The 25,705-nt window shown below is 39.3% G+C and overlaps 2 protein-coding genes across 3 annotated transcripts in view; one reads left to right on the top strand and one right to left on the bottom strand.

The window, feature by feature from the left end:
* Window positions 1-1,812: 1,812 nt before the first annotated feature.
* Window positions 1,813-16,548, bottom strand: tm6sf2 (transmembrane 6 superfamily member 2). The gene is made up of 11 exons (XM_037770443.1): window positions 16,477-16,548; window positions 16,125-16,245; window positions 12,898-13,001; window positions 9,908-10,005; window positions 9,708-9,811; window positions 8,942-9,024; window positions 8,403-8,527; window positions 7,823-7,924; window positions 6,151-6,243; window positions 3,559-3,678; window positions 1,813-2,173 (listed from the first exon to the last, which is right to left on the bottom strand). The coding sequence occupies exons 2-11, from the start codon at window positions 16,202-16,204 to the stop codon at window positions 1,937-1,939; spliced, it is 1,146 nt and encodes a 381-aa protein (XP_037626371.1). The 5' UTR covers window positions 16,205-16,245; window positions 16,477-16,548; the 3' UTR covers window positions 1,813-1,936.
* Window positions 16,549-22,311: 5,763 nt separating this feature from the next.
* Window positions 22,312-25,705, top strand: part of si:ch73-63e15.2 (protein strawberry notch homolog 2) — an 82,467-nt gene continuing 79,073 nt past the window's right edge. For both annotated transcript variants that reach the window (XM_037768900.1, XM_037768897.1), the window contains exon 1: window positions 22,312-22,478. The gene's annotated coding sequence lies outside the window, so the exon portion shown is untranslated. The remainder of the gene's footprint in view (window positions 22,479-25,705) is intronic.

Genomic DNA, 25,705 nt, shown 5'->3' with positions numbered 1-25,705 from the left:
ACTTCCATACTTAAGTAGTACCTCTAGCATAGTCATTTTTAGGTCATGGCTAGAAGGTGACCAATTCCTTAACCAAACTCTTGCGAGATGATGAAGGTTAAGCATTGACCTTGAATTAGTTAAAGGAACAATATGTAGTACTGACAACTAGCGTTTTAAAATGGGTCAACAGCAGTCCAAAGTCAAGACATTGGAGCTTGCACAGTTGCACTTATTACTTATGTTGTTGGACATTTGTAGGAAAACGCACAACCTTCCCCCGGTGCTCCGACCGTCTAATAATGATGCGGATGGGTTTACATTGGAGTTAGTTGAAAGCCTGGTGCGTCTCGTGCAGACTCTAAAGGGTGCATCTGTGCATAGTCATCAGACGCTGAGAGGCACTGATCAAGCTGCGGTAGGCCTGCTTGATGTGTTGGGAGTGAGAACGGGTTGCAACCACACACACTGAATAAATAGAGGCCTTGTTATGTCATTCACTGGTTTGTGTTGATGCATTAAAGTAAAGAGTCACATCCCATTTCATTCATGCTCACGAACTTCAGCACAGAAAATTGCCACATGCTTTCCTGTTGGGTTGAATGCACAGAGGATGCTTTGCAGTGTTTTCATTAGCTCCCCTTGAGACTGTTCATGTTGTTAAAGCTCCTCTGGTTCAGTCATATATATGGCTGTGGGATTTATTCTGTTACCTTCATGGCTGTATGCCATACAGTATAGCCAGCCACTGCTACCCAGCATACTCCAAACTCAACCATGTGCATTTATTTTGTGTTTTTGTGGAGCAAAACAGAGGTGTAGGAACAAGTGTAAGGGGGGAAACTTGGCATATGTGCACATTGTCTCTGAGTACAAGTCTAAATAATAAATTGTAAATTGAAATGGTTCCAATGTCAGGTTAGATATTTTAAATATTTATTATGAATCAACGTTAACTTGCAAATAGTGAGAAAACTGAAGCCTCAGATTTGCACACAGAGCAAAGTGGTTGTATATATATTATATAATATACAGAATATTCAGCACTAACCTTGGAAACACAATTCCTGCTATTGGCTTTTATATTTCTTTTATTATTAGTATTCTGCTCTGTGTGCACTTTTGTTGATTTGTGTACATCATAATAAGACATTTGTACTGTTTTCTAATTGTCTTGATGATGTTTTTCTTATGGTGCAATCTGCCCACTTTTTAAAGCTCCCATCCACACGCCGTCTCAACCATCAACATGCAATATGCTAGAGTCCTTGAGGCACAAGGTTGTGGAGGGGTCCAATAACTGATGTTATATAATGCTCATTCATCTCCTTTTTCTAACTGATTGGCTGAAAGGAACAAGAAATAAGACTAAGAGTCTACATCCAAGTTAGTGTCTCTAAGCTAAATAATGACGTCAGCATGCTAAAATGCTCACAATGACAGTGCTTACATGCTGATTTTATAATGTTTACCATGTTCACCATTTAAATTTAGCTTGTTAGCATGCTAACATTTGCCAAGTATCATAAACCAAAGGACAAATTATTATTGGATGAATTCAATTTTGGACCTGATGGTGGCGCTAGAGGAAAAGTCAGAGGATCACCAACATAAGTAGGATTCGTCCTCTGGGGACCATGAATGTCTGTACAAAATTGTATGGCAATCCATAAAATAGTTTCAGTCTGGGCCACATTACCAACAGACTGACAGACTGGCCGAAATCGCCATTGCTACAAACATTGCTATACAAACCAACTACACTGACCAATCAGCTGTTTCAGTGTTAATGCATGACATAAGGAATCAAAGTGTTGTAGGCAAACATTTAAATAACCATTAAATCCAAAGATGTTGAGCAAAATAATATTGTATTTTGGCATTTTGAAATAAAACAGCTCTTCATGAATCATCAGATAAGTATTTAACTCCAAAGGTCAGAGAAGATGAAGAATGACTATTTGTCTTTGTACTTGGTATCTTTCTCCTCGCTGTTTGGCAAACCTGTCTGCCCAGGAAAGGGGGCGATCTTCAGGAAGAAATAGGGATTACTGTGAACCCGCAAGGCCACCAGGATTGGAGTAACTGCGTAGAGCAAGTTAGCCGCCAGCACAGACCAGAAAACTTCATTTGGGATACGAAACGGAGCCGTGGTACGAGGGTGGAGGGACGCCCCGATGTGGGTCCACTGGCACTGGAAGAAGACACAGACAGCAAGACAGACGTTAGACTACATTGTCATATACTAATACTGCATATTGTACCTGATACTTCCACTTCTTTGTTCTATAGGCCTATTCCAACACATTCTCACTCCCAACATGTCAAATACGGCCGCTTGGTCAGTGCCCCTTGGCATCGGAGACTGACGCATGTGGTACTCCTCTTGCGTTACTTTTGGACGAACCAGGGACGGCGTGTCGATATATGCTCATAACATGCATAGTGTCCTTTCAAAATAAACTTCCGTTATCATAGGAAGTTAGGTTTAGGCAACACAATCTCTTAGTTAGAGTAAGGAAACGGTCGTGGTTGACGTTAACTTCACTGACTAACGACTCGCGTGACAAACAACTCACGGGACTGACGATACCGACGAGTTATGTGACTAACCACTGACGTGACAAAATAAGTCAACATTACTTTCAGTCTCAGACGGGATACGAACACCAGTCTCCTGGTTGAAAGTCTTGTTTGTTTGACCCATCCACCACCACTCTCGCACGCCCTTAGTAGACGCTCACGCTATTAATACTACGTCGCTTGCTCTGACCGTCAAATAACGCTGCGGGTGGATTTACATTGGAGTTAATTAAACGCCTGGTTTGTCACATGCTGTCACCAAAGGGTGCCTCCATGCTTCAGTTTCCGATGCCAAAGGCGCTGCCCAATCGGTGCTGCCCAATCGGTGCTGCCCAATCGGCGCTGCCCAGATGGCCAGTCGGCGGTATTTGATGAGCTGGGAGTGAGACCGGGTTGTATATTCACCCTCATTTGAAGCCTCAATGTTTCTTTCCACAAACCCTCCAGCGGAAGAACTTGGAGGTAATGAGTTACCTCGAGTCTCTCTTCCACATTCATTAGTCCACTGTTAAAATATACAGAAAAGGATCCTAAAAGGAAAGATAAGCCGCTGCACAGGAGATGCACAGACTTAAGAAGTAGGCTGTTTCGAAAACACATTATCTGCAACCTCTTATAAACAGTAAAACAGGGCTTTAATCAAGTGCTTCCTCATGGTTCATGGCTCCAATCTTTCTGTCGGGTTAGTATGGGAGAGAGCACGAGCAGCTTGTTTATTAGAGAAAATATGCTTCAACGGATAAATGTGGTCCAGGAGGTTATTAGCAGAATGAGAGCTCACTACAAGGAGTTTAATTGCAGTGACACGTGTCAGACCTTTTTGTGCTGAACGTAAACTTTACTTTAATTTGACTTTCATCAATCAGAGGCAGTAATTATCCCAATGACTTAACAAACTGTCAGCGCAACCCACTTCGGTATGCAATCCCTGTGCGATCCTAAACTATGTATTCAGCACCAGTTTCACATATTGACTGTTTGTCTTTGTGGTGTTACCTGGATCATGGCTCCAGCTAAGAACACAGTCCAGTCTGACATCCATGCGCACCCGGGCTTGAGGAGGCCGTAAACGAATGCACCCAACAGAGGTAGTCCGTAGAAGAACAAGTGCAGCATCTGTAAAAACAAAAGTTGATTATTTCTTGCAAAAGTGAAAAACTCTGTGTTGTCCGTGTTTTCTTCTTAGAACTTTAACTCTTTCACAGTGTGTTTTCCAGTTCATGAAAGTTGAAACACATGTGTCACCTAAAAATGTCCTATTCAGCGTTCGGTTTAACTTAGCTCCACCCTCTCATGTCACTTCTGGTTGCAAAAAAACAAGATGGCGATGGCAAAAATGACAAACTCGAGGCTTCAAAACAGCACTCCACAAACCAATGGGTGACGTCACGGGGACTACGTCCACTTCTTAAATACAGTCTACAGTTACATACAATTGTTGGTGTATATATTCCAGCCAATAGAGATTCTGGAACCACTGAAAAGTGCCTCCCATAGTTCAGAAAGACTTTCCCCTCCATTACTGTCAGTCTATGTTGTTGTTGTTGTGGTTATTGGGGTGGCTCTGGCCCAGAGGTAGAGTGGGTCACCCACCAATCGGAAGGTTGGCGGTCCTCCAGTCCACATGTCGAAGTGTCCTTGAGCAAGATACTTAACCCCGAAGGCTGTGCCATCGGTGTGTGAATAAGCATTTAGATTAGATCCTGATGGGCAGGTTGGCACCTTGCATGGCAGCCTCTGCCATCAGTGTATGAATGTATGTGTGAATGGGTGAGTGCTGCCAAGTAAAGCGCATTGAGTGGTCGGAAAACTAGAAAGGCGCTATATAAATACAAGTCCATTTACCATTTGTTGGGCCTTGACCGACAATCCAGCAGACAATTAATGCAGTACATCCTCCTTCTCCTCTGGCCTACACTGCACCCCAGCTACTCTTACTGAACACAGAAAAGAGTTGCTCATCCTCAGAATAAAAGTTACACTACAAGTGTGGAAAAATACTTAAAAGCAAACATGTAACAGCAGTAAAATGTAGGTAAGTATCAAAAGTAAATGTAGTCAGCTTTTTCCTCCATCATTAAATTGTTAAAATTTTATGAGAATTTGTATAGTACTTTGATGCTGTATATGGTCCAGGTGTTCCTCAGTCCGGCTATGTCCAACTAACATTTTATCACCTTAATGTAATCTCATGTTGAATGTAACATTTTATTCTGCAGTGCGCCGACAAGAAACTGCAGTCATAAGATAAATGTAATGTGAAATGTAAAGAAGTAAAATGAGCTCTCATAAAATGGAAACACTCAAAGTCTCAGTTATTCTAAATTGTTCTTAAAGGACCAGTGTGTAGCATTTAGAGTGCAACTTAACAAGACAAAGGCGACGTGAGGCGACGCAACTGGTGTGTCTGGGCCTTAACATTTTATTCTGTAGTGTGACTCGTAACTGCCATAAGATAAATGTAATGTGAAATGTAAAGAAGTAAAATGAGCTCTCATAAAATGGAAACACTCAACTAAAGTCTCAGTTGTTCTAAATTGATCGTAAGTGCAGTGCTGGAGTATTTCGCCACATCTCAGCTCTTGAGTCTTTCAAACACAAATTTGCACCCTCAGCACAAATTACTGTTCCCACACAACGGTCATTACACAGGCTGTCCTGACCTTCAACTTAAAATATTTGGCGCATGAAAGCCAGTTTCGCACTTAAAAAAAACCCCTCAAATTATACCACTGAACAGTTTCTTTTCATTCTCGGTCTGAGGTCTAGATGAATTCTAATGAATTCAGCCCAAGGCCTGAAAGCCAATCATATATGCCCTTCAGTCTTTTGTTCAAATGTCTTTTTAGTGCTGCCACGGTAATCTGTCACATATCGTTCATCAACATAAATGAATAAAGAGGTCGGTCAGTGCAGAAACAGTGCAACCCTGTGCAACAAACCAAACTTCATTTCATTTCCTCGCCCCCGCACATACACACAAGCGCCCATGAGCCAATGCTACACACACACAAACACAGATTTTCAAAGGCCGCTACCCGAGACATACTTTCACATGCTGCACACACACACTCCCTCCTCCCACCCAGTGAGATGCTGATGGGGGGCTTTGGGAGAGGGATTAGCTTATCAAGTTCTCAGCATGCGGTTCGTCTGTCTGATCAATGACTTGCAATTGTGACTGGACTGCAGCCCCGACAAGGTCTTTGGATAACCTATTGACAAAGCTGTGTACGCCGAACAAAACACAACAAAACCCGCAGTCGTGTAGGGTCAGGAGGAGAGGGAAAATAAAAGAGAAGCAGACCCACCGCCAGTCACGGTAATAATCTGTTATCCATCTTACGCAAATGAAAGAGCGAGACAAAGATGCGCCGGCCTCTCAACCCTCGCTCATTGTTGCTGTAATGATGAAAAATGGCTCTGTAATCAGCCGCGAGCTCAAAGAGTGGAGGAGATAAGGGCAAGCCTCCAGCACGCTCCAGAGTGATATCCATGAAAGCAGAGGTCCATTATGTGGCTGGTTATTTAAAACGGGTTGGAGAGGAGCATTCAGGTGCTGCTGACACACAGGCATAAAGTACTCACCATCACTCTGGGGTAGCCCACAGGATCCTTCAGGTAGGGCTCATAGTGCCTCAGGTAGACGGAGCAGGCCTCTAGTGGAGAGTCCAGAGCCACCTAGAGGGGGTGGACAAAATAACAGGAACACCTCATAATATAATGCAGTTCAGTCTGACAAAACCACAAACTACAACTGCAAAGTACCATAGATTTGAACATCTTGTCTGAGTAAGAAATGTCCACGTAGTCACAAAGATTTTCAGTATCAGTGTTGGTATTTAAACACACTGAACATGGTCAAAGGAATATGGTACCTTCAAATGGGGTCGTGTTTACCGTGTTCACAAGAAGAGTCCATATGAACGCCCCCCTTTTGTGGTATTCAAGACCTCGGAAGTGGAAAGTTTGTGAAAGCTCAGAGTTTACGAGTTGTGATGTGTTTGTTGATGTTGTCAGAAATGGCGGAGGCCATGGAAGTAAATTTTTCAGTGCAAAATAAGTTAATATATTGTAATTTTAGTCGTATATTGTTTTTCTTCGTAATTTTATAATAGGTCTGAGGAAAATGTTGATATTCCCAACGGCCTCATCTTTTTCCTCTGTCATTATGCCTTTGCATTTACTGCATTATGTTAACCGCTTGTTAGCTTGCTAAACTGTTATCCTCTGCAGTTTCTAGATGGCGACAGTTACGTTAATATTGACGTTGCTTAGCAGCGGTGTTCTCACGACTTGAACGCCAAGCGTATTGTGTACACGACTTCCCATGTTGTAAATATGAGCTCATGAGTTTCATTTGAAGGCACCAACAGTTTGACATTTTGGGAAACATGCTTATCTGCTTTCTTGCTGAGAGTTGGATGAAAAGATTGAACTTTCATATCTGTACAGTAAATGTGAAGCCAGCAGCTTAAAGACACAGAGGTAAACAGCTAGTCTAACTCTGTCCAAAGCATAGACTGTATATAAGAAGTGGACGTAGTCACCATGATGTCACCCATTGGTTTATGGACTGCAGTTTTCAGTTGCCCCCTGCTGGCTATTAGAAAGAATGCAAGTTCAAGGCACTTCTTTGGCTTCACTTTTCACACCCAGAGGTAGACAACAAACAAACAAAATCCGCTTACCGCCTCTTCTAAAACTCACTAATTAAACTACAACATGTCTTTTTCACACTTTGGCTTTTATACAGTACGTATTAAAGAAACCAGATACAACATGTTTAATTGGTGAGCTTTAGAGGTGTTGGAAGGCAGATTTGTATGTTTGAACAGAGCCCCGCTAGCTGTTTCTCCCTGTTTCCAGTCTGAGCTAAGGCTGGAGGTAGCTTCATTTACTATACAGGCACATTAATCCTCTCATCCAACTCTTGGCAAGGTTGCGAAAAAAGTTTCCCAAAACGTCAAACTATTCCTTTTCATTTAATAATATCCGTACTATAGTAATTATGTTGAATAGACAATTCATATACCATTGCTCATTAAAACCAGATTGGAGAATAAATACATAGCGCTCCTATATAGCTCATTAGTTGAACGTATTGCTTGTTAAAGCAATACAAAGCAAGGTCCTCAACATCCCTAGAACAACCACTCTGTATGAGCAAGATTGCAGGCTACATTAAACATGATTTCTTTTAAAACTACCATTACAGCCTTCCCCTATATCTGTCCATATAGATGTGATGTACACTCACCAAGCCTCTGAGGGTGGTGAAGGCCATGGCAGCTAACAGGATCAGCACCAAGATGAGATCCAGGGGACGCCAGATCAGCTTCATGCTCTGAGCGTGCTGGGCCTGTCGGGAGAAGCCACAATAATGTATAGAGCTGGTTAGTCAAGGTCAGTGTTTCAGAGCAGAATGATTGTATGTCTCTACAGGTTTTCATAAACCTACATGAACTAATTTTTTTGCCACTTTGGGGAACAGCAAACAATCTATAAAAATATTGACATATGACGAAGCCTCGGTATTCGACCGATGGTGAACATATTGAAATTCGGTAAAACATTGTAGCTTCACAAACTCCGATGATGTTGCAGATTCAGGTGAGTACACCACAATATGCTAATATCACACTGACTACTACACCACTGGAACTTACCACTACTAATAAATATAAATGACTAAATTGGCTGCCCTTTGTCATCTTTCATGGCCTGGATCATATTCAGCTGGACTGTACTGTTATTGATTAAATACATACAGCAAACACTACTGCTCTAAACCTCCCCACGTTTATTCCAAGGTCTAACCATTCATGCGTTAGACTTACATTGTATCCACCGATTAGTGGTCTGTCCTTGGGCCTCGTGAATAGTGTGACAGCGCCCCATACAGGCATCAAAAGGAAAAGAAAGTTGAGCCAGAAAGCTGGACGGATCTCTGACCCGTATTTACCTGCCACAAAGAAAAATAACTTTTATCAGTTTTTGCTCAACCCGTAGAAAGACACGCTGTAAACATGTCAATGTAAATCTGTAATTAAGCTTCCAAATAAAACGTCTACAGGGTACGTCAGGCATACGGTGCAGGATGTCTATGATAACACAACAGAGAACAACACATTGCCTGTAGACGAGTTTGATCTTGTGACACTCGTGTATGCAGTTTGAAATGCCAACAACAGATGCTTTAAGTCTGTTTCCTGCTTTGTTCTGTGGGTTCGTGATGGCAGGCGATGCATGGAGCGGGTGTGTATGCTGTTGGCAGGCTGAACTGTGACACTGATGGTACACGGCAGTGCAGATGTTCACTTGATTAACGCTTGTCATCACAGGACTGGTAGAGGAGGGAATAGGAGATGAGGCTCACCTGCCACGATACCGGCGATGAACACACTCATGTTGGCACACAAAGAGCCAGCCCAGAACAAGCCCAGGGTACGGTAGGCTTTCCTGGAAGGGAAACCAAAAAACAAGGGTGATTATACTAATGAAGAGATAGCGATATAGGAGGTACACAAAGTTTGATAAGGTCAGTTGAGATAACATACACTCTTAGAAAAAAAACGTTGCCATTGCAACCGTTGTAGCGGGCTAACTTCCCTGTAAACCGACTTGCGGCAAGTCGCGGACTCACTCATGCCGGCGTGACGTGTAAAACAACAGCGTCGGCGTCTAGTGTGCGTGTGTGTGTGCAGGTAGGCCATGTAGAATGTCCCTTTTACAAGTAAGTAAGAAAGAAATTATGAATTGGCCTTAACAGACGTTGAATCGGCACAATTCGGCAATTCACGGCCCCACTGATGTGTGTTGTCACCACAACAACTAACAGCATTCGCCATTTTCATGGTTCACAATCACAGTTTTATCAGGAATTTTATGTGATAAATGCAACTTGTGAATCTCTATTTCTTTAAGAAAATCAAATATATGAAAATAACAGGTCGGAATTTTTATCTTGGTGCTGAAATGTTCTGTATTCCTGCTACATTCAGACATGCAGCTTCCACAAGTAGTTGTTTGCTCCGTTAGATATAGGGCACTAATAAATCTCTGTCATTTGATGCAGGCATTTTGTGATAGAGAGCAAGATGAATGAGCTTGACGTGATTTGAACTGACTTGACCATCACCTACCTGTCTGTTATCCTGCTGATCATCACCAGGTACATGATAAAGTGCGCTATTCCATCCCAGTAACACATCATGATGGCATAGGCTGTTCCCAGATAGGGCTCTCCCTAAAACACAGACAGACAGTGGGTTAAAATGGAGCTGTCGTTTTACTTGTTGTATTATTAACATTAGCATTTTAGATATGAGGATAGGAAACCTACCGTTTTTTGGTAGAACTCCATGAAGCCGGAGATAATGCCGTCATATTCCAAGGCACTCGTCAGGTCAATGACACAAGTAAAGGAAAATTCAGCAAAAACTGCAAAAGCAAGTAACAATACAGGGAAATTAAAAACATCTACCTGATACTGGACATGAAAAAAATGCCTCTTTTTAAAATTAATTTAGTTTCAAGTGCCACTGTACAATATGAGCTTCAGACCAAAAAGGAAAATTTGCAGGACCCAGGAAACCTTGACATATTAAGCAGCTTTTTCAGCTTTGAACAAACGTCATTCAGAAGCCACTGTGATTTTGAAAGTTTTGTTTAATTACTCAATCTGCTTTGACTCTGAAAATAACAAATACATACAGAGTATGTGGTGTAACAGTTCAACACACCCACAGTTCGTATTATATTGAGGTTTTTGGGTCACAGTTTCGGTTTCAGTTCGTATTACACAGAGAAGAAAAACATAATAATTTCCAATGTGTGTGAACATAGTCTTAGTCTTAAAGTGAAAATACTTATTAGTTTTAGTTACATTTAAGTCATTTTTATCTTTCAGCGTTATCCATCTAGTTTTAGTCGACGACAACTCAAAACGTTTTAGTTCAGTTTTAGTCACCAAAAAGTCATTAGATTTTTTTATTATTTAATCTTAGTCATGTTTAGTCATCAGATTATATTGAACATTTCTGTATTTTTAGTTAAACTTATTTCACATACAATTTAATCTTATTATCTGATGAAAAACGCAGGTTAAATGATTTAGAAGCAGCTTTGCAGTTAGTTTGAGTCCTCCTGACAGCGTTCATTAATGATGCGCGGTCCAATCTGCCCACCCAACATGTAAAGATATGCGTTTCTCAACCACCCGACCCGAATCCGACCCACAAACTGCCAAATTTATGCATTATAGTAGTACAATTGTTAGGATTGAGGCGTGAGACAAGAAGGACCGAGACAGACTTTTTATGTTTTTAAACTACATTTTAGTCTTGTCTTTTTTCGTCAACGATATTGCATGTTTGATATCGTCACTGTTAGTGTTCAATGACGTCGGTGCCGTCTCGTCATCGTCTTAGTCATGGAAAAAAAGGTCGTTGTTGAACATATTTTGTCATAGTTTTAGTTAATGAAATTAACAGATACCAAAATATATAGAGATTGATTGATAGTAATAAATGATATTTCTATATTCTATGAAGCCATAACATTGATTTTATACCTGAAATAAGGCAGGCTATTTAAGTAGGCCTATGTTCATATAACTGCCTCTTCTATGTCTCTGGTACATCATCAAATCATTAGCAGGCCTGTATTTAATAGTGGTGCAACGGTTCAACAAGCCCACGTTTTGTTTTGGGTTTTTTTTACGTCATTGGATGGTTCGTGTTTTTACGGTTCGGTTTTGCATCCCTAGTGTTTTAGCAAAGAATTCAAGCCTGAATTGGCAGAAAACCTCATGTCTCCTAAACTTCTGTCTTTTACTCCCAGTCTTTTTACCAGCTTTTTAATTCACTATTTTTGAGTGCAAGCTATTTCCCTTCAACTGGCTAGTCAGTGATTTATGGGACAGCGTGGGGAGAAAATTAAGTCCTGAGCAGTGAGGTGGGCTGGTTGCATATTTATATCGAGTCCGTGAACAGCCTTCCTCTATCCTCAGGTTAAGAGCCCAGCGGAGCTGAAAGGCCATGTCTACAAGACCGAATTTAAAGTGTGGAGCTGTACACACACACGAGTGGCATATGGGTCCTACTAATACTCTAAACTAAAAACCCCTGACTACGCTGCAACAATGGCTGTAATAGACTGTTTTATCAATAGTTCTACTCCCTGTGGGCTGTCTGCAAGACATTTTGAGAGCTACAAATTTAACTTTATACCCACAGACTTTTCTTTTTTCCCAGATTGTCATTATAAAGGGAACAACTGTGTGTTGTGACACGGGCATCTCTCTGCAGATACGGCTTAAACCGCTGTATCACATCCTTCCTATCTGTCCTTCACACACTCTTTGCACACACACACACACACACATACGAGTGTCTCTGTAATCCTCAGGACAACCAGGTTTATCTCTGGCATCTAACAGGTGAGATAGCAGGGGGGATTATGGCTCTCTATCATTGAGTAGAGCCTGCCACAGCTTTTGTCCTCATTGTTGTGGTTCTACAACACCAGCATCGCTCATGGGTACCGACTACCCATATATCACCATCTTGTTTCTGTCTCACTAGCGTAGCCCCTGGCTTCAGCTGCAGGCAGGGGTGTGTTTGCTTGGGGGGGAAACCCCTTGGCTGGAAATGGAGAACATATTTGACCGATAGCTATACACATAACGAGGAACTCTATAACACAAATCACTGCAGAAAAGCCATTAGTGTATGAATGTGTGTGTGAATAGGTGAATGCTGACATGTAGTTGGAGGACTAGAAAAGGCACTGTATAAATAGAAATGCAAGTCCATCTGCAAGAAGCTAAGTGATGAGTGAGAGTGTGGTGAAATTGGGCCGGCAAACGCTGCTTTATTTCATGTACGTATCATAACAACAGCTTGTATATCCGCCGTCCTCGGTCTTCCGGTTTCCTTTTTTGAACGACGTTTCAGACAGAGGGTGAATACAGGTATATTCAGGCAGACAATATGAGAAAAATAATGTGTTTTTTGAGCATTAAAGCATGTGAACATGTCCCAGTAGAAACCCAAAATACAAGTATGAACCTGAAAATGATCACATGATGTCCCCTTTAAGTGTTTACAAGTGCCGTGACGGTCCTCAGCTTGTGGGGGGTTTGGGTCAGTCATGCCTCACAAAAGTGCGGCTAAGCTTTGAGCTCTGAGCCTGATCAGTCTAAGCAGCTTTCGACATATCATGATGAAATCACATTGAATGCAATTCATGTTACATACAATTCACCCTTTGTAAAACTCAGTTATTTGGAAATAATATTGCATGTGAGTTGCACACAGTCGTGTTAATTACCAAAGAATAAGGCGTCTTTAGGCGGGTTGCCACGAGTGATGAGGAAGTAGAACAGAAACACGACCACCAGCACAGCAACGCCGATCGCCAAGATCACATAGGGCCTGTGAAAGAAGAGGAATTAGACTGTTATCTATAAGAAGAATAACAATCTCACTGCTTACACTCTGCACTTTGAGACACCAATCTCTGATTTTCTGCTTCGTTCCCTTTACTAATTAGTTTCTCCCGTGGACGTTGTGCCGGTCCTCTCCGCAGTGCTAAATTAGTAAATGATGATGAATGGGAAGTCAGAGAGAATGATAATCACACAGCAACCCAGAGTTAGCAGAAATAATGCAGAAGTGGGGGAGATTTGTGTGATAGATGCACTGCACCCAGAGGCAGCAGAGGGACTGCTGGTGGTGTGGTGGGTAGTTCGTGTGCCTGCTGAGATAATAACGTGTTAACGCAAATTCGTTTTAATGCCACTAATTTCTTTAATGCATTAATGCAACTTGTGATTTTTATCTTGTGAAAAACTGTCATGGCCATTTTCAAAGGGGTCCCTTGACCTCTGACCTCAAGATAATTTGCGATTAATCGCGATTAACTGTGGACAATCATGCGATTAATCACGATTAAATATTTTTATTGATTGACAGGCCTAATACTTGCGCTTTGTCACGGCCGTCAGCGTCACCTTTCGATCGCAGTAAACACGTCCTTAATGTTGCAAATTAAACAAAAACACTTGTTTTGGATTAGTTAACAAACCCACTTAGTTAGGTTTAGGAAAAAACGACATGGTTGAGCTTTAAATTACTACATTTGTACAGCGAAAATGTGACTGAACGCACGAACGCTCAGCTGATTGTAAAATGAAAGTGACGCGTGACGCACGGGACACTAACAGCCTGGATGAAAGCCTTGTGTTAGTAGGACCCATCCATCTCCCCTTTCGCCCACTCTGTGTCTCTTTCCTTCTTTAAACTACGCCACCACAGCACTTTCTCTGAGTGTTTACTGTTGTCGCGGATGGGTTTACATTGTAGTTAATGGAAAGTCCGGTGTGTCACAAAATGTAATCTATTTGATTCGTGTACACAGACACAAATTTTCTTTTTTTTCGTGACTTTCAACAACGTATTTTCCATGCTTTTTCCTACGAATGTCCAGCAACATGTGATGCACGTGTCAATTGCTGCTCTACTTAAAATAAAACTACTTAGTTTTAGGAAAAGATTGCGGTTTGGGTTAAAATAACACCAGAAGTGCTATAATTTAATTCTCCCACCCATCCACCGTGACCTCCTCCCTACATGGCGTTTGCCGCTCTTTATACTCTCAGTTCACAATCACGTGAAGTACATACAAATTGATTTCGTGACCATCACGAAAAAAATGTGAAATCGTCTCTATGTACAGGAATCAATATATAAAATTTCGTCACTATTTCACAAACTGCTGTGCGACTGGGCTGGGTATTAATCCATATTGTATACTTTCCTTTGTTAAACTCTAGATCTGCAATATTCCACCCGTCATACTGCCGTGGTGGTTTGACCACCAGTGGCTTAAATGCACAGCTTTACAAAGGTTTAATCAATCATATAGGCGGAGGTGTGGGAAGCAGCAAGCTAAGGCCATGTTAGTTCAGCTCTGCCCTCCATGTTTACTGGTCAAAGGGGCCGCTGCCTCGCACTGGAAAAGATTAATGTGCTCAAGGTATCTCCTGGTAAACAACATTACATCCTCGGAAAACTCACAATGTGCGCTCACAGACGGAAAACAAATGCTGTGAGAGCAAAGGGAAGCTCCCTCGCTACCTCTCCGATTCAACCGTACAGGAAGATTTATGCACACGATACTGTTTGTTTGCAGGGGGGAAGAGCACGAGGCATATTGTATGTCAAGTGCAATTTATCAAACTCTTCTGTGCAGTCTGTATTGATTGTCAACGTCCACACGCTGGAAAAAGAGCCAGCAGAGATATTCACACAGGAGGTGTGTAAAAGTCTGTCGGAAATGAGAAATATGTTGCAGTAAAAAAGTGTGAAGGAGGAGTGGAGCTATACTGGCTCTGTTTATTTAGCCTATAGGGATGCAGTACTCACTGAGGACAACACTATAAAGGCAGTATCCCAATAAATAGGCAAAACAGATAACCATTGAATAATAAAATGATCCCTTACAACTTAGAAAAGTAATTATGTCCAACATCACATCAGATTATCTCCACAAATTCTGCTCACATTCTTTTCTTTTTGCTCCCTATTCATTCTCTTGACCCTCCAAGAAATGCCAAGTTTAATCATTTAAAGAGTTTACACAACTAAAGACGCAATTGGCTCTGAAAATCATGGAATTAGTTGTGCTCAACATGGTCCAGGATTTATGAGCTAGTCACAGTCAAACCTTGAGTTGTAAGCTTACAGTGTGCTCTAGTGGTGGTAAAGTATACGGTCTGTCCTCCCATGATAGAGGAAGGATCACCTGCACTATTAAACATTTATATTAGAGTTGTCAATCGATTAAAATATTGAATCGCTATAAATCGCATAATTTTCCACAGTTAATCGTGATTAATTGCAAATTAATCGCACATTTTTTATCTGTTGAAAATGTACCTAAAAGGGAGATTTGTAAAGTATTTAATACTCTTATCAACATGGGAGTGGGCAAATATGCTTGCTTAATGTAAATGTATGTATATATTTATTATTGGAAATGAATTAACAAAACAAAACAATGACAAATATTGTCATTAGCCTCCTTGGCAATACACTAGTATGACATGATTGGTACCAATGGATTCCTTAGGTATCTTCACTCTAGCTTTAAAACTGAGCCTGCTACAACCTCCTAAAGATTGATTGTGTTCATGAGTTAAAGAAGTTAGTGACTTAGACAGCCCTAATTTATATTTTTGTAATTCTATAAATGGAACAGTTTTGATTGCATATCAATAAATGTTAAGTTATTAAGTGTATGTGTTGTGGTTGTATAAAATGTGTTGCTGTAATTTTATAGGAATAATTCACATTATTTCCACATTATATTACATTTCTGCCAGTAGATCCCCCTAAATGTTACACACTGGTCCTTTAAGAAGTTGTCTTACACCCCTTGAAATCAAGAAGTCCTCCCGACCTCTGTGAAGCTTTTGTGACCCCTAGTTGGGAACTAGTGACCAAGACTGTATGTAGAAACTGAGCAATAAAAACACATTAAATGTTATGACTTACTCTTGAAACTCAGGGATGGTGTTCATGGCGTAAAGAACGCTGAGGGCAGAAAATGAAAACAAAAAGACGAGGGTCTCCATCTCTTCTAAAGCTGTTCAGCCTCCCTGCAGAATCCACAGCACTGCGAAAAACACAATTCGGTGATCAGTTTTAAGTCAATCTGCTCCAGCACACTAATATTTGATCAAATCCATATTGAAATGATGCCAAAACATCAATATGTTTATAGGAACTGGAACAAATGAAATAAATCTTTTAAGTCAAATTAAATGATATGAATGTCATGAAATAAAATCCCAATATGACATCTGCGATTTTGAATAGAATGGAAAAGAAGCAGAGCAGCTCTTACCGTCTGGCTACCCTTTCGGCGGATTAATCAAATTACTGCTGGCCTGAGGCAGACATGACCTTTACTGGGAAAATAATGAAGTGGAGACAAAGAAGCTTTTGGGGGGGAAAGTTATGCAATTTGGTTTTGTCAGAGATTTACATAAGTCGTATTAGTGAATAGGCCGACATTCCACTTTATGCAGCAACACACTCTCTCAAGTGATACTGATTCCTGTTCTGCAGAGAACTTCATGTTGTGTTCTATGAAATGTTTGCGTTGTGTGCCGTCTATGATATACTCACAAATGGAGATACACAATAAGGTTAAACTGAAGCACTCGTTTGTGCACTAGTCAATCCTAAAATTAAAATGTGGAGCTGAATCCCAGATCAAATATACGTTGAAGGGTCTTGAATATATTATCTTCTGTGATATTGTGTTAAATGTATTTATCCTTGTTTCTTGTCTCAGTTTTTTAGTCTTTGTTGATGTTGCAAATGGAGCTGCTGTGATGCAAGAAAAAAATCTGACTTGATCTAACAATAAAAGTATCATCATCATCATCAAATACTAACTAACTACTAATAGTAATATATCTTTAGAGGGTCAAGCACCAAAGGTGAATTCTTTCTCCTTCCAATTATTCAATCCAGCCAAAGTTATGGACACTGTGGCCTAAAACAGGTGAATCCTAACCTGGGGACCGGATGCCAAAGATCACAGGGGGTGCACCAGGATTTGTCTGCTCTGAGGTTGTCAAAATTAGATTTGCTCATGCAGAACTAAAATCATAATAACACGCTTACTGGATAATTTATGCAAAACTCTGTAAAACTATTTAAAAAGATATATTTCTTGTTTCTTAGTAGGCCACATTCAGTTTAAACCCGGTATTTGTGCACAGTTGCACACAAAGGGAGGCAAGCACCTGTATTAACAGGCGGTCTAGCAACAACCTTACAACACCATAAATTACATTTATTTAACCACAATAACAAAAAAGTTGTTATTATAGGAAATTAATTAAGACGATACAAAAAAAAGATCCTCACGTCATCACTTTATTTATGTTGATGAAACTGACAAGTTATATTCATTAAAGACAAAAGACTAACTCATTTAATACACTGAATCAAGGATTCATCATTTTTATTTTAGGGATGATGACATCAGAAAATATTGGGGGTTGGGGGGCTCTGCATTTTTTAGATACTAGGAGGGGGGCTTCAAGGAAAATATATGAAGTAGCTTACCATAACTGAAATTAAACACTTGTTTGAGTTTTGTAACAAACACTGTTTTGCTTCTTCTGCAAAGTTGATTCCAACAAAGAAAGTGTCTTTGACGACCTCTGAACTGAGAGTCAAGTACCGCACTATTTACAGTAACTAACTTGCGTAAGAGTCACAGTGAGAAGCTGCTGAATAGGCACAAAATGTGAAGGAGTAGTTCTGCAGTTCTGTCAGGAACACGGTTTTTACAGGGCATGTTGGCTGTGACATAGCGGCGGTCAGTGACAGTAACAGGAAGTGAAATATTCCTGCAGTGCTTTCCCAATCACGAGCTAAAAGGCTCAGTGGAGGCAAATCTTCATTGTTTCCGTGTATGTGTAATGGTTCTTCTGTATGTGCCTTTTGTTCAGCCCCTAGAATTACCATTTGCTACTTAAATTCTTGAATGACTGTGCTCAGTCATGACTTGAAAATCCAGTTCACTTCAAACCAAGTGTTTGCAGTATGTTTCCAGCAGAGTGCACCAAATTCAAACTAAAAGAGCAGACTCCTTAAGGAGAGACACTCCAGGTGAATAGGGTAAAATATTTTAACTAAAAGATATCACCATGAAACTTCTCAAGTTTATTACTTTCATTAAGGCATTTTTGTATTACAAGTTTTCTGAAATGTAATGTTTAAATATGCAAATGAGGCATTATCTTATTAAATATGTGCTACATTTCCAGAACATACATCTGAACGTTGGATAAAGTCAGGTTCAAAATTATTGTTTCATTTTGTTGACATATTAGAGTCAAATGTTTTTACAGAGGGGAATTTTGGATATCTCTTTGTACCATTCCATAAATCAGAAAATACTGTCAACAGCCATTAAAAATATCCATTTTCGCCATGTATTTAGGAATAAAGTGTTGTATAAATCAGGCTATAAATGATATATGAACAAACCTCTTTGTAAAAACCTTCAGAATATAGATTGGAATTAAACTGGGAAGTTTGGTGTATTAAGTATTAAGTGCTACTGAAGTGGAGATTTCTGGCTCAGAGTACAAGAAAAAAACGGCCTTAAAATATACTTCAGGTGAATGGGGTGGAATTGTTAACTAATAGATATCACCATGAAACTTCCCCAGTTTATAACTTACATTAAGACAATTATTTTTTGTATTACAAGTTTTTTCTGAAATGTTATGTTTAGAAATGAGGCATTATCTAATGCTAGCTTTTGGTGAATTTAGGAGAGATCTACAGACACAAATAGACCACGTGTAGTAAAATAAACACCTAAATGTGTATTTTGGATGTCTCATTCTCACTAGTCTGAAAGAAGACATGTTATGGAAGCAAATTAGCCCAAAATCTAAAATTGATCAGTGCATTAAAAAACAATGTCTTCGCCTGTGGTCTCTCACCTTTACGAATGAATTAGTTACTTTTGAGATATAACATCAGATATGCTTTTTATTCAAAATATAAAAATTATATCAGAATTGTCTCTGAACATGTTTTAGGGATTGATGCATCACAGGTTTGTGCTTTTATTGTGTTGAACCTATTCTGATACAGTGACGCTACTAAAGATCAAGAGCAATGTTAGTCTGCACTGCAATGATCCTCATTGATAAGTTAACCTGCATTATAAAGATGTCCCTAAAATGTAGCAGGATGCTGCTTTAACATCCTGTATCATCAACCACCACCTTGCTGACATGAGAGACAATATCAGACAAGGAAGACAAAGCACTGCCCTGCCAGTATCTTTCACAAACAGTACCTTAAATGTGAACACACAAACATGCACAGACACGCACTCACACACACACTCCGCCCTTTGCTTCCCACCATCCTCCATTGTTGGGAAAAGGGGGGACTGTTATACCAGGAAAGCAGCGGCTGTGTTTGTTTGCTGGAAACAACTGGAGCTCTTCCAGCTTCTATCGTTCAATAACGTGGAATGGACGGATGGGTGCCAAAGTGAGACAGCGACCTGCAGGAGGAAGATGAACATGTACTCCGTTTAACAGAAATACGCTTCTATACAATAACTGTCTGCAGGGATGTAGTCCAGGTGATTTGCTAAAATGAAAATACCATGTATAAAACAATAACGAAACATATTTGGTTTCAGTTGCACAGAACATTCACCAAAAAAAATACAGAAAGGCTAACATGAGTGAAATCCATGGGTCTTTTTTATTATTATTCTCCTTTTTTTTATAATTTATTCTATTGTGCAATGGTATTACTTTGTCCAAATGCTATTTTATGCAGTTGTGTAATGCTTTTTCTCTGTTAGTTAGTCATTAGCTTTGATTATTACTATCATTAGCAGTGGGAGTGATAGTAATGGTCGTAACAGCAGCCGTGGTGTTGTGGGCTAAATATAGGCCCATGGTCTCTTAAAGTGTGAGAGAGAACAATTGCTAAACCTTGCAATTCCAGATATGATTAGTGAAAGAAAGAATGTAATAATTTGTTCATGAAAATTAAGGTTTTTATTTGTATTAAACTTCGTTCTAAAATATCTGTTTTATCAGGATTTGTTTTTTTACTGAAGGAAACTGAGGAAAGGTTGTCTGTGAAGGAAAAAAATAGAGTAAAAAATAAATGGATTCTCAACTTGAATAGCAAATGGAAAGTGTTTCAGCCGTAGTAGCTCTATAAATAAGTACGAGCATATCAATAATAGTTAATGTCTAGTGAAGGAACATTTATTTATAGGCCTCTTTCCTTGAAAGGTCGCCGGTCCAATCCCCTGAACCAGCAGGATAAATCTGTGTGAGGAAAATGAAGAAGCAGTGCTTGCCCTCCCCTCATTACCACCACTGAGGTGCCCTTGAGCAAGGCCTTTAACTCTAACCGCTCCAGTGGAGCTGCTTAGTGGCCAGCCGATCAAACTGTGGTTGTACTGAGCAGCTTCCAGGTGTGAATGTGTAACTGTATGAACGTGATCAGGGTGTTCCTGAAAAAGAGAGCATTGCTCTCAGTGAACTCCCCCTGAATAAAAGGGGGAAAAGGTCAAATTAACTGTTATAGGTAGAGCTGCAACGATTAATGGATTAATTGTCAACTATTAAATTAAACGCTAACTATTTTCATATCTGATTAATCAGTCTGAGTAATTTTTTTTTAGGGGAAAAAAAGGTCAAAATTCTCAGATTCCAGCTTCTTGAATGTGAATATTTTCTGGTTTCTTTACTCCTCTATGACAGTAAACTGAATATCTTTGAGTTGTGGACAAAACAAGACATTTGAGGGCGTCGTCTTGGGCTTTGGGAAACAACGATAGACATTTTTCCACCATTTTCTAATATTTTATAGACCAAACAACTAATCGATTAATGGAAAAAATAATCGACAATGAAATGAATTGTTAGTGGCAGCCCTAGTTATAGATTATGCAAACTTACACATATACAGTATTGTATAAACCATACCATATGGTGTAAATCAACCGAAACACTGTTTGCCTATTATTTTCATTTGCAGAATAGAGTTTAACTCATATTTTAGTCTTACAGATATGTCAATTAATAAATAAGTAATATCAAGTAGCATCAAGTATTGTATTTTACTAGTCTAATTCTGAACATTAGGCTACATCTAATCATGTTATATGATGTATATATATATATTTTTTTTTATTAATATTATTATTTAAGGTTAAAGGAATACATACACATACTTGTAAAGGGACATACAGAGAGCAGCAACAACAACATATAAACAAAAAAAAAGAAACCTAAGAAAAGGAAAAGAAAAACTACCCGTACTACCCGTTGTAATAGTGCAGTGTCAAGAGATAAGTTAATATTCATATACATACATATTCATATTCATATACATACAACCAACCTCATATATAGATATATATACATATGTCTATATCTACCCGCGCATCCATATACATATCCACTTAGACACATTCGGTTACACAATTATCTATTCTATTATACAGACAAAAAAAGGGACATATTTAAATCCCTTTAGTTGACCTCTATCGACATTATTTATTTATTAATTTTGTTAACTCCAATCCTCACCCTGACTCAAAAGTATCCCACCCACGCTCAAAAATGATATTCTGTTCTTTATTTCTATTAACATCCTTCTCCAGAACCCACTGCTGTTTCAAAAACATTTTGAAACGTTCACTGTTTAATTGCTTTATTTTTATAGCTTTAAATATAAATGCTTTCCCCATCATAATGATGATGTTGTTCAGTTTTTTTTTCTTTTTCATCATCCCTGTAAATACTACTTGTTTCTGACTGTCCACTTGTTGGCTTTTTCATTTTTTTTTTTGTATTCTACATGTTCTGAAACTAAATGTTTTTTTCTGTTCTTATTATTATTATTAGGTCATTATTTAATGCGTTTACAATAACAGAGCTGTAACTGGTTATTTTTCTTCTGCTATCACTTTGTATGTATGTATTCTAAGTCGCAGCATATTGGTTCAGGTGTGACAAACATCTCAGTGATGATGAACTATTTATGGCTCCTGGCTGCTCTGGCTGTTCTGTTCTCTCTCTCTCTGCTCGCTCTCTCTGCTCGCGACAGAGTCGAGCGGCACCGCGCGTGCGTGACGACGACAGCAGCAGCGGCGGAAATATTTTGTTCGCTATTCAAAATGGCGTCGTCTCAATCAGGAAGTGGAGAAAACAACTAAGAAGAATAAGTTGGATAAAACCCCTCTTCTTTCTCGTACTTTGACGCGAGTCTCGGTTCAAAAACAACCCGTGTGCTCGGGGATTGGATTGAGAACAAGAAACATATTAAACGGTAAGTGTAATTTGAGGATATTGTGGGGAAATGAAAGACGAAGCGACACATCGGCAGTTGCCTTTTTTTACAACAAGACGCGTTCAGTGGAAGCCTCTCCTAGGAGCGCACGTTTTTAACCACGGGATACGCCGGCTCTCTTCAGCTTTGGACTTCAGGTAGAATGAGTTGAGACCGAAAGGGAAGTTTAGCGGATTAAAAGAGACGCAGTGTTACGAAACGATAATACTTTAGTGTCAGATAGGTCTAAAAATTGGTTTTGCGTCACATTTACAACATCACAGAAAGGACAAAGACAAGAAAACAAGGATACGTACATTTCAACATTACAATCACAAGAAGACGATATTCAGGGCCCTTCGACCTACATTTGATGTGGGATTATTAGGCTGTAGAAAAGAGTGCTTTAGTCTAACCTTATTAAATTGTGGAACACTGTGTTTCTGATTTGATGGTAACAATTCATATATTCACTGTTCAAAACATGTTGGGATCAGAGATGATGGTGTGTTTGCCAGCCTTAAGATGTTATCATGATAGGCTGATTCAGAGATTTCTCAAGGACCTACAGTCTTTCTTCAGATTTTCATTTGTTTGAGCAGTTTTGACTTTAAAGTAGTGGACAAACTCTTGTACCATGTAGTATAACAATACTGTAGAACAATCATAATAACAGAAGTAAAAAATAAAAAGTTGAATTTGTTTACTCGCCCCAAAATACCTGAGAAAGTCAGGAGGAAGTAAATTCTTTGTTTTGTCTTTTTACAGACAAATTCAATGTGGTCTTTCCAAGATAACAGGTCTATCATTACTCCCACATATTTATATGGAAATACCCGCTGGATTTTTTAGTTACGAATAACAATAGGAACTTTATGAGAGTCAGATGGTGAACCAAATACATGTTTCTTTGTGTTAATCTTTAGAGCGTTACTGTTATTGATACATCTGCTGTTACTTATGCCACCAACACATTAAAGGCCAGGAGCTAACCAACCAAGCTTAGCTACTACGTATCTAGCTAGTAATAAGCTTTGACATTAGTTAACCAAGCAATGTATTGTGGCATTTAAAGATTCAAGAGTTTTATTTGCCATTTGCATTGGAATTCATTGGAGCAGTTTAGTCAGCTTTAAGAAAAAGAAAAAAGGTAGAAAAGGTACAAGTTATAGTACAAAATAAGTAGCACATTCAACTCAACACAATAAATAAACTAAACTACCCTCTGCATAGGAACAATACCCCCAGAATACAAATATACAGTAAATATATGCTTCATTACCATGTTAGAAGAACTTGTAACTCAAAAATATTAAAAAAAATAAATAATTAATATATTTCATAAACATCCCCTGCTATTTCATAACATGCTTGAGTGCTTGCTACACAAACTATTTATCACAGTGTCAGTAAATCATGTTTTTATCAAGCAAACTAACTAGTTAGATAGAAACGTTAATCCAATAACAACGTACAAAACGAACATACCCCAAACTCAGAAAACGGCTATGCTAACCTAGCTAGCACAATCGGCTAGCCGAAGTATGCCGAGTATTATAACAAACTAGTGTATTATCTTGCAGTATTTCTTTCCCGTCCGTGATTGAAGATGAAGTAAACATTTCATAGATGATTCGTAGCTAACGTTAGCTTTCTGTGTGGTGTGAAATGTAACGTTTGGGTTTGTCGAACAGCGAGCTAAAGCTAACAGTAGTGGCTTTAACACTGGTAACGTTGAGCCATGTAGGCTGCCTTTCTTTGTGCTGTGTGCGGAGACACCAACCTGCCTCGGTACCTTTCTTTCTTTAGAAGAAGAAGCCACATTTCGGGTTTACTACTTGTATTGGTTGTGTTGGAAACGTTGCATTAAAGACCACGTAAATGTATGCAGACTTTTAAAGCGTAAACAACACGAGGAGATATTAGCTAGTTGAATTGCAGGAAAGGCAATGTAATGTTTAGTATAAAGCTCAGCACTCCTCCAGTTTGTTGGAAATGAATGTAGTTCTCACAAAGCTTTCAGAGATCTAGTTTCAAGTTTCAAGTTTATTTGTCAAATGCATTTAAAAGTACAGTGAAATGCATTTTACCCTGACTCTCTCTCAGCCCTTAAAATCTATAAATAGTACACTTTTAAAGCGTAAACAATGTACACACGAGGAGATATTAGCTGGTTGAATTGCAGGAAAGGCAATGTAATGTTCAGTATAAAGCCCAGCACTCCTCCAGTTTGTTGGAAATGAATGTAGTTCTCACAAAGCTTTCGGAGATCTAGTTTCAAGTTTATTTGTCAAATGCATTTAAAAGTACAGTGTACAGTGAAATGCATTTTACCCTGGCTCTCTCTCAGCCCTTAAAATCTATAAATAGTACACTAGATAAATACTGCAATAAATAAGACAATACCTGAGAATAAAAATGATAAAACAACCTAAAAACATCCATAAAACAATCCACTAGCATAGCATCATAGATCTAGAATAGCAGTTTCTGCCTGCATGTATTATCATTGCATTTATAAATGAGCTAGGGAAAATCAGCATAATAGTTGTAGGTTAGTAGTACTGTACTTTTTGGTCGCAATAAGTGGTGTAACTTTCATGGTAGTTAACTGTAAACACTGTATGTAACTTATGTATGTAACCCCCACATGTTTTACTTGTACCATGTTGGAGCTGCGTGTGCATCAGCTTAAGAATTAGGCCAAATGCCAAGAAAGAAGTGGCAGTACCTTGTGTAATTAATTGTACCCTGCATTATACCACTGTACCACTATGATGAGACTAATACCAGTGCTTGAAGTGGAAAAAAATAAGTGCCAGTACTCTCTTTATCACATGTTGGTGTGTGTATCTGCCGGTATCAGCAATCTCTAGCGATTAGTCCTATTAATTCATTATTTCTTTTTAAGCAAGTTATACTGTGTCAGTCATAATCAGCTGTGGTTGCTACCATTATACATGGGCTATGAATCTTCTATAGTAGGCCTATAATACTCCAATAATTTTCCAACTGGAACATTACAGGGTTAAGCTGGTGTGTTTAGTGTTAATAGTTAAAGTGCTTTCCTATGTTATTTGTAGCCTGTAGTCGGGTATCATACAGGTTTTTGGAGCAGAGTCCCAGTCAGGATGCTCCTACATATTATACAGCACGATAAAGAGACACATTATACATTTCTACAGTAAATAAAAGTTACTAGGAGATATTGGATTTGAGGGTCCTCC

This window comes from Sebastes umbrosus, chromosome 5 (genome assembly GCF_015220745.1).
Source record: "Sebastes umbrosus isolate fSebUmb1 chromosome 5, fSebUmb1.pri, whole genome shotgun sequence".
In the NCBI taxonomy this organism is placed as follows: Eukaryota; Metazoa; Chordata; class Actinopteri; order Perciformes; family Sebastidae; genus Sebastes; species Sebastes umbrosus.
This window is presented reverse-complemented; position numbering and strand designations above follow the sequence as displayed.

Bases quoted from the DNA above. Each gene is read 5' to 3' on its own strand.
- tm6sf2 (XM_037770443.1), bottom strand. From the start codon at position 16,204: ATGGAGACCCTCGTCTTTTTGTTTTCATTTTCTGCCCTCAGCGTTCTT. The intron at 10,006-12,897 runs GTAATTAACACG...TTGCTTTTGCAG, and splicing joins TAAAGACGCCTTATTCTTTG to TTTTTGCTGAATTTTCCTTT. The intron at 6,244-7,822 runs GTGAGTGTACAT...CACCCCCTCTAG, and splicing joins TCACCACCCTCAGAGGCTTG to GTGGCTCTGGACTCTCCACT.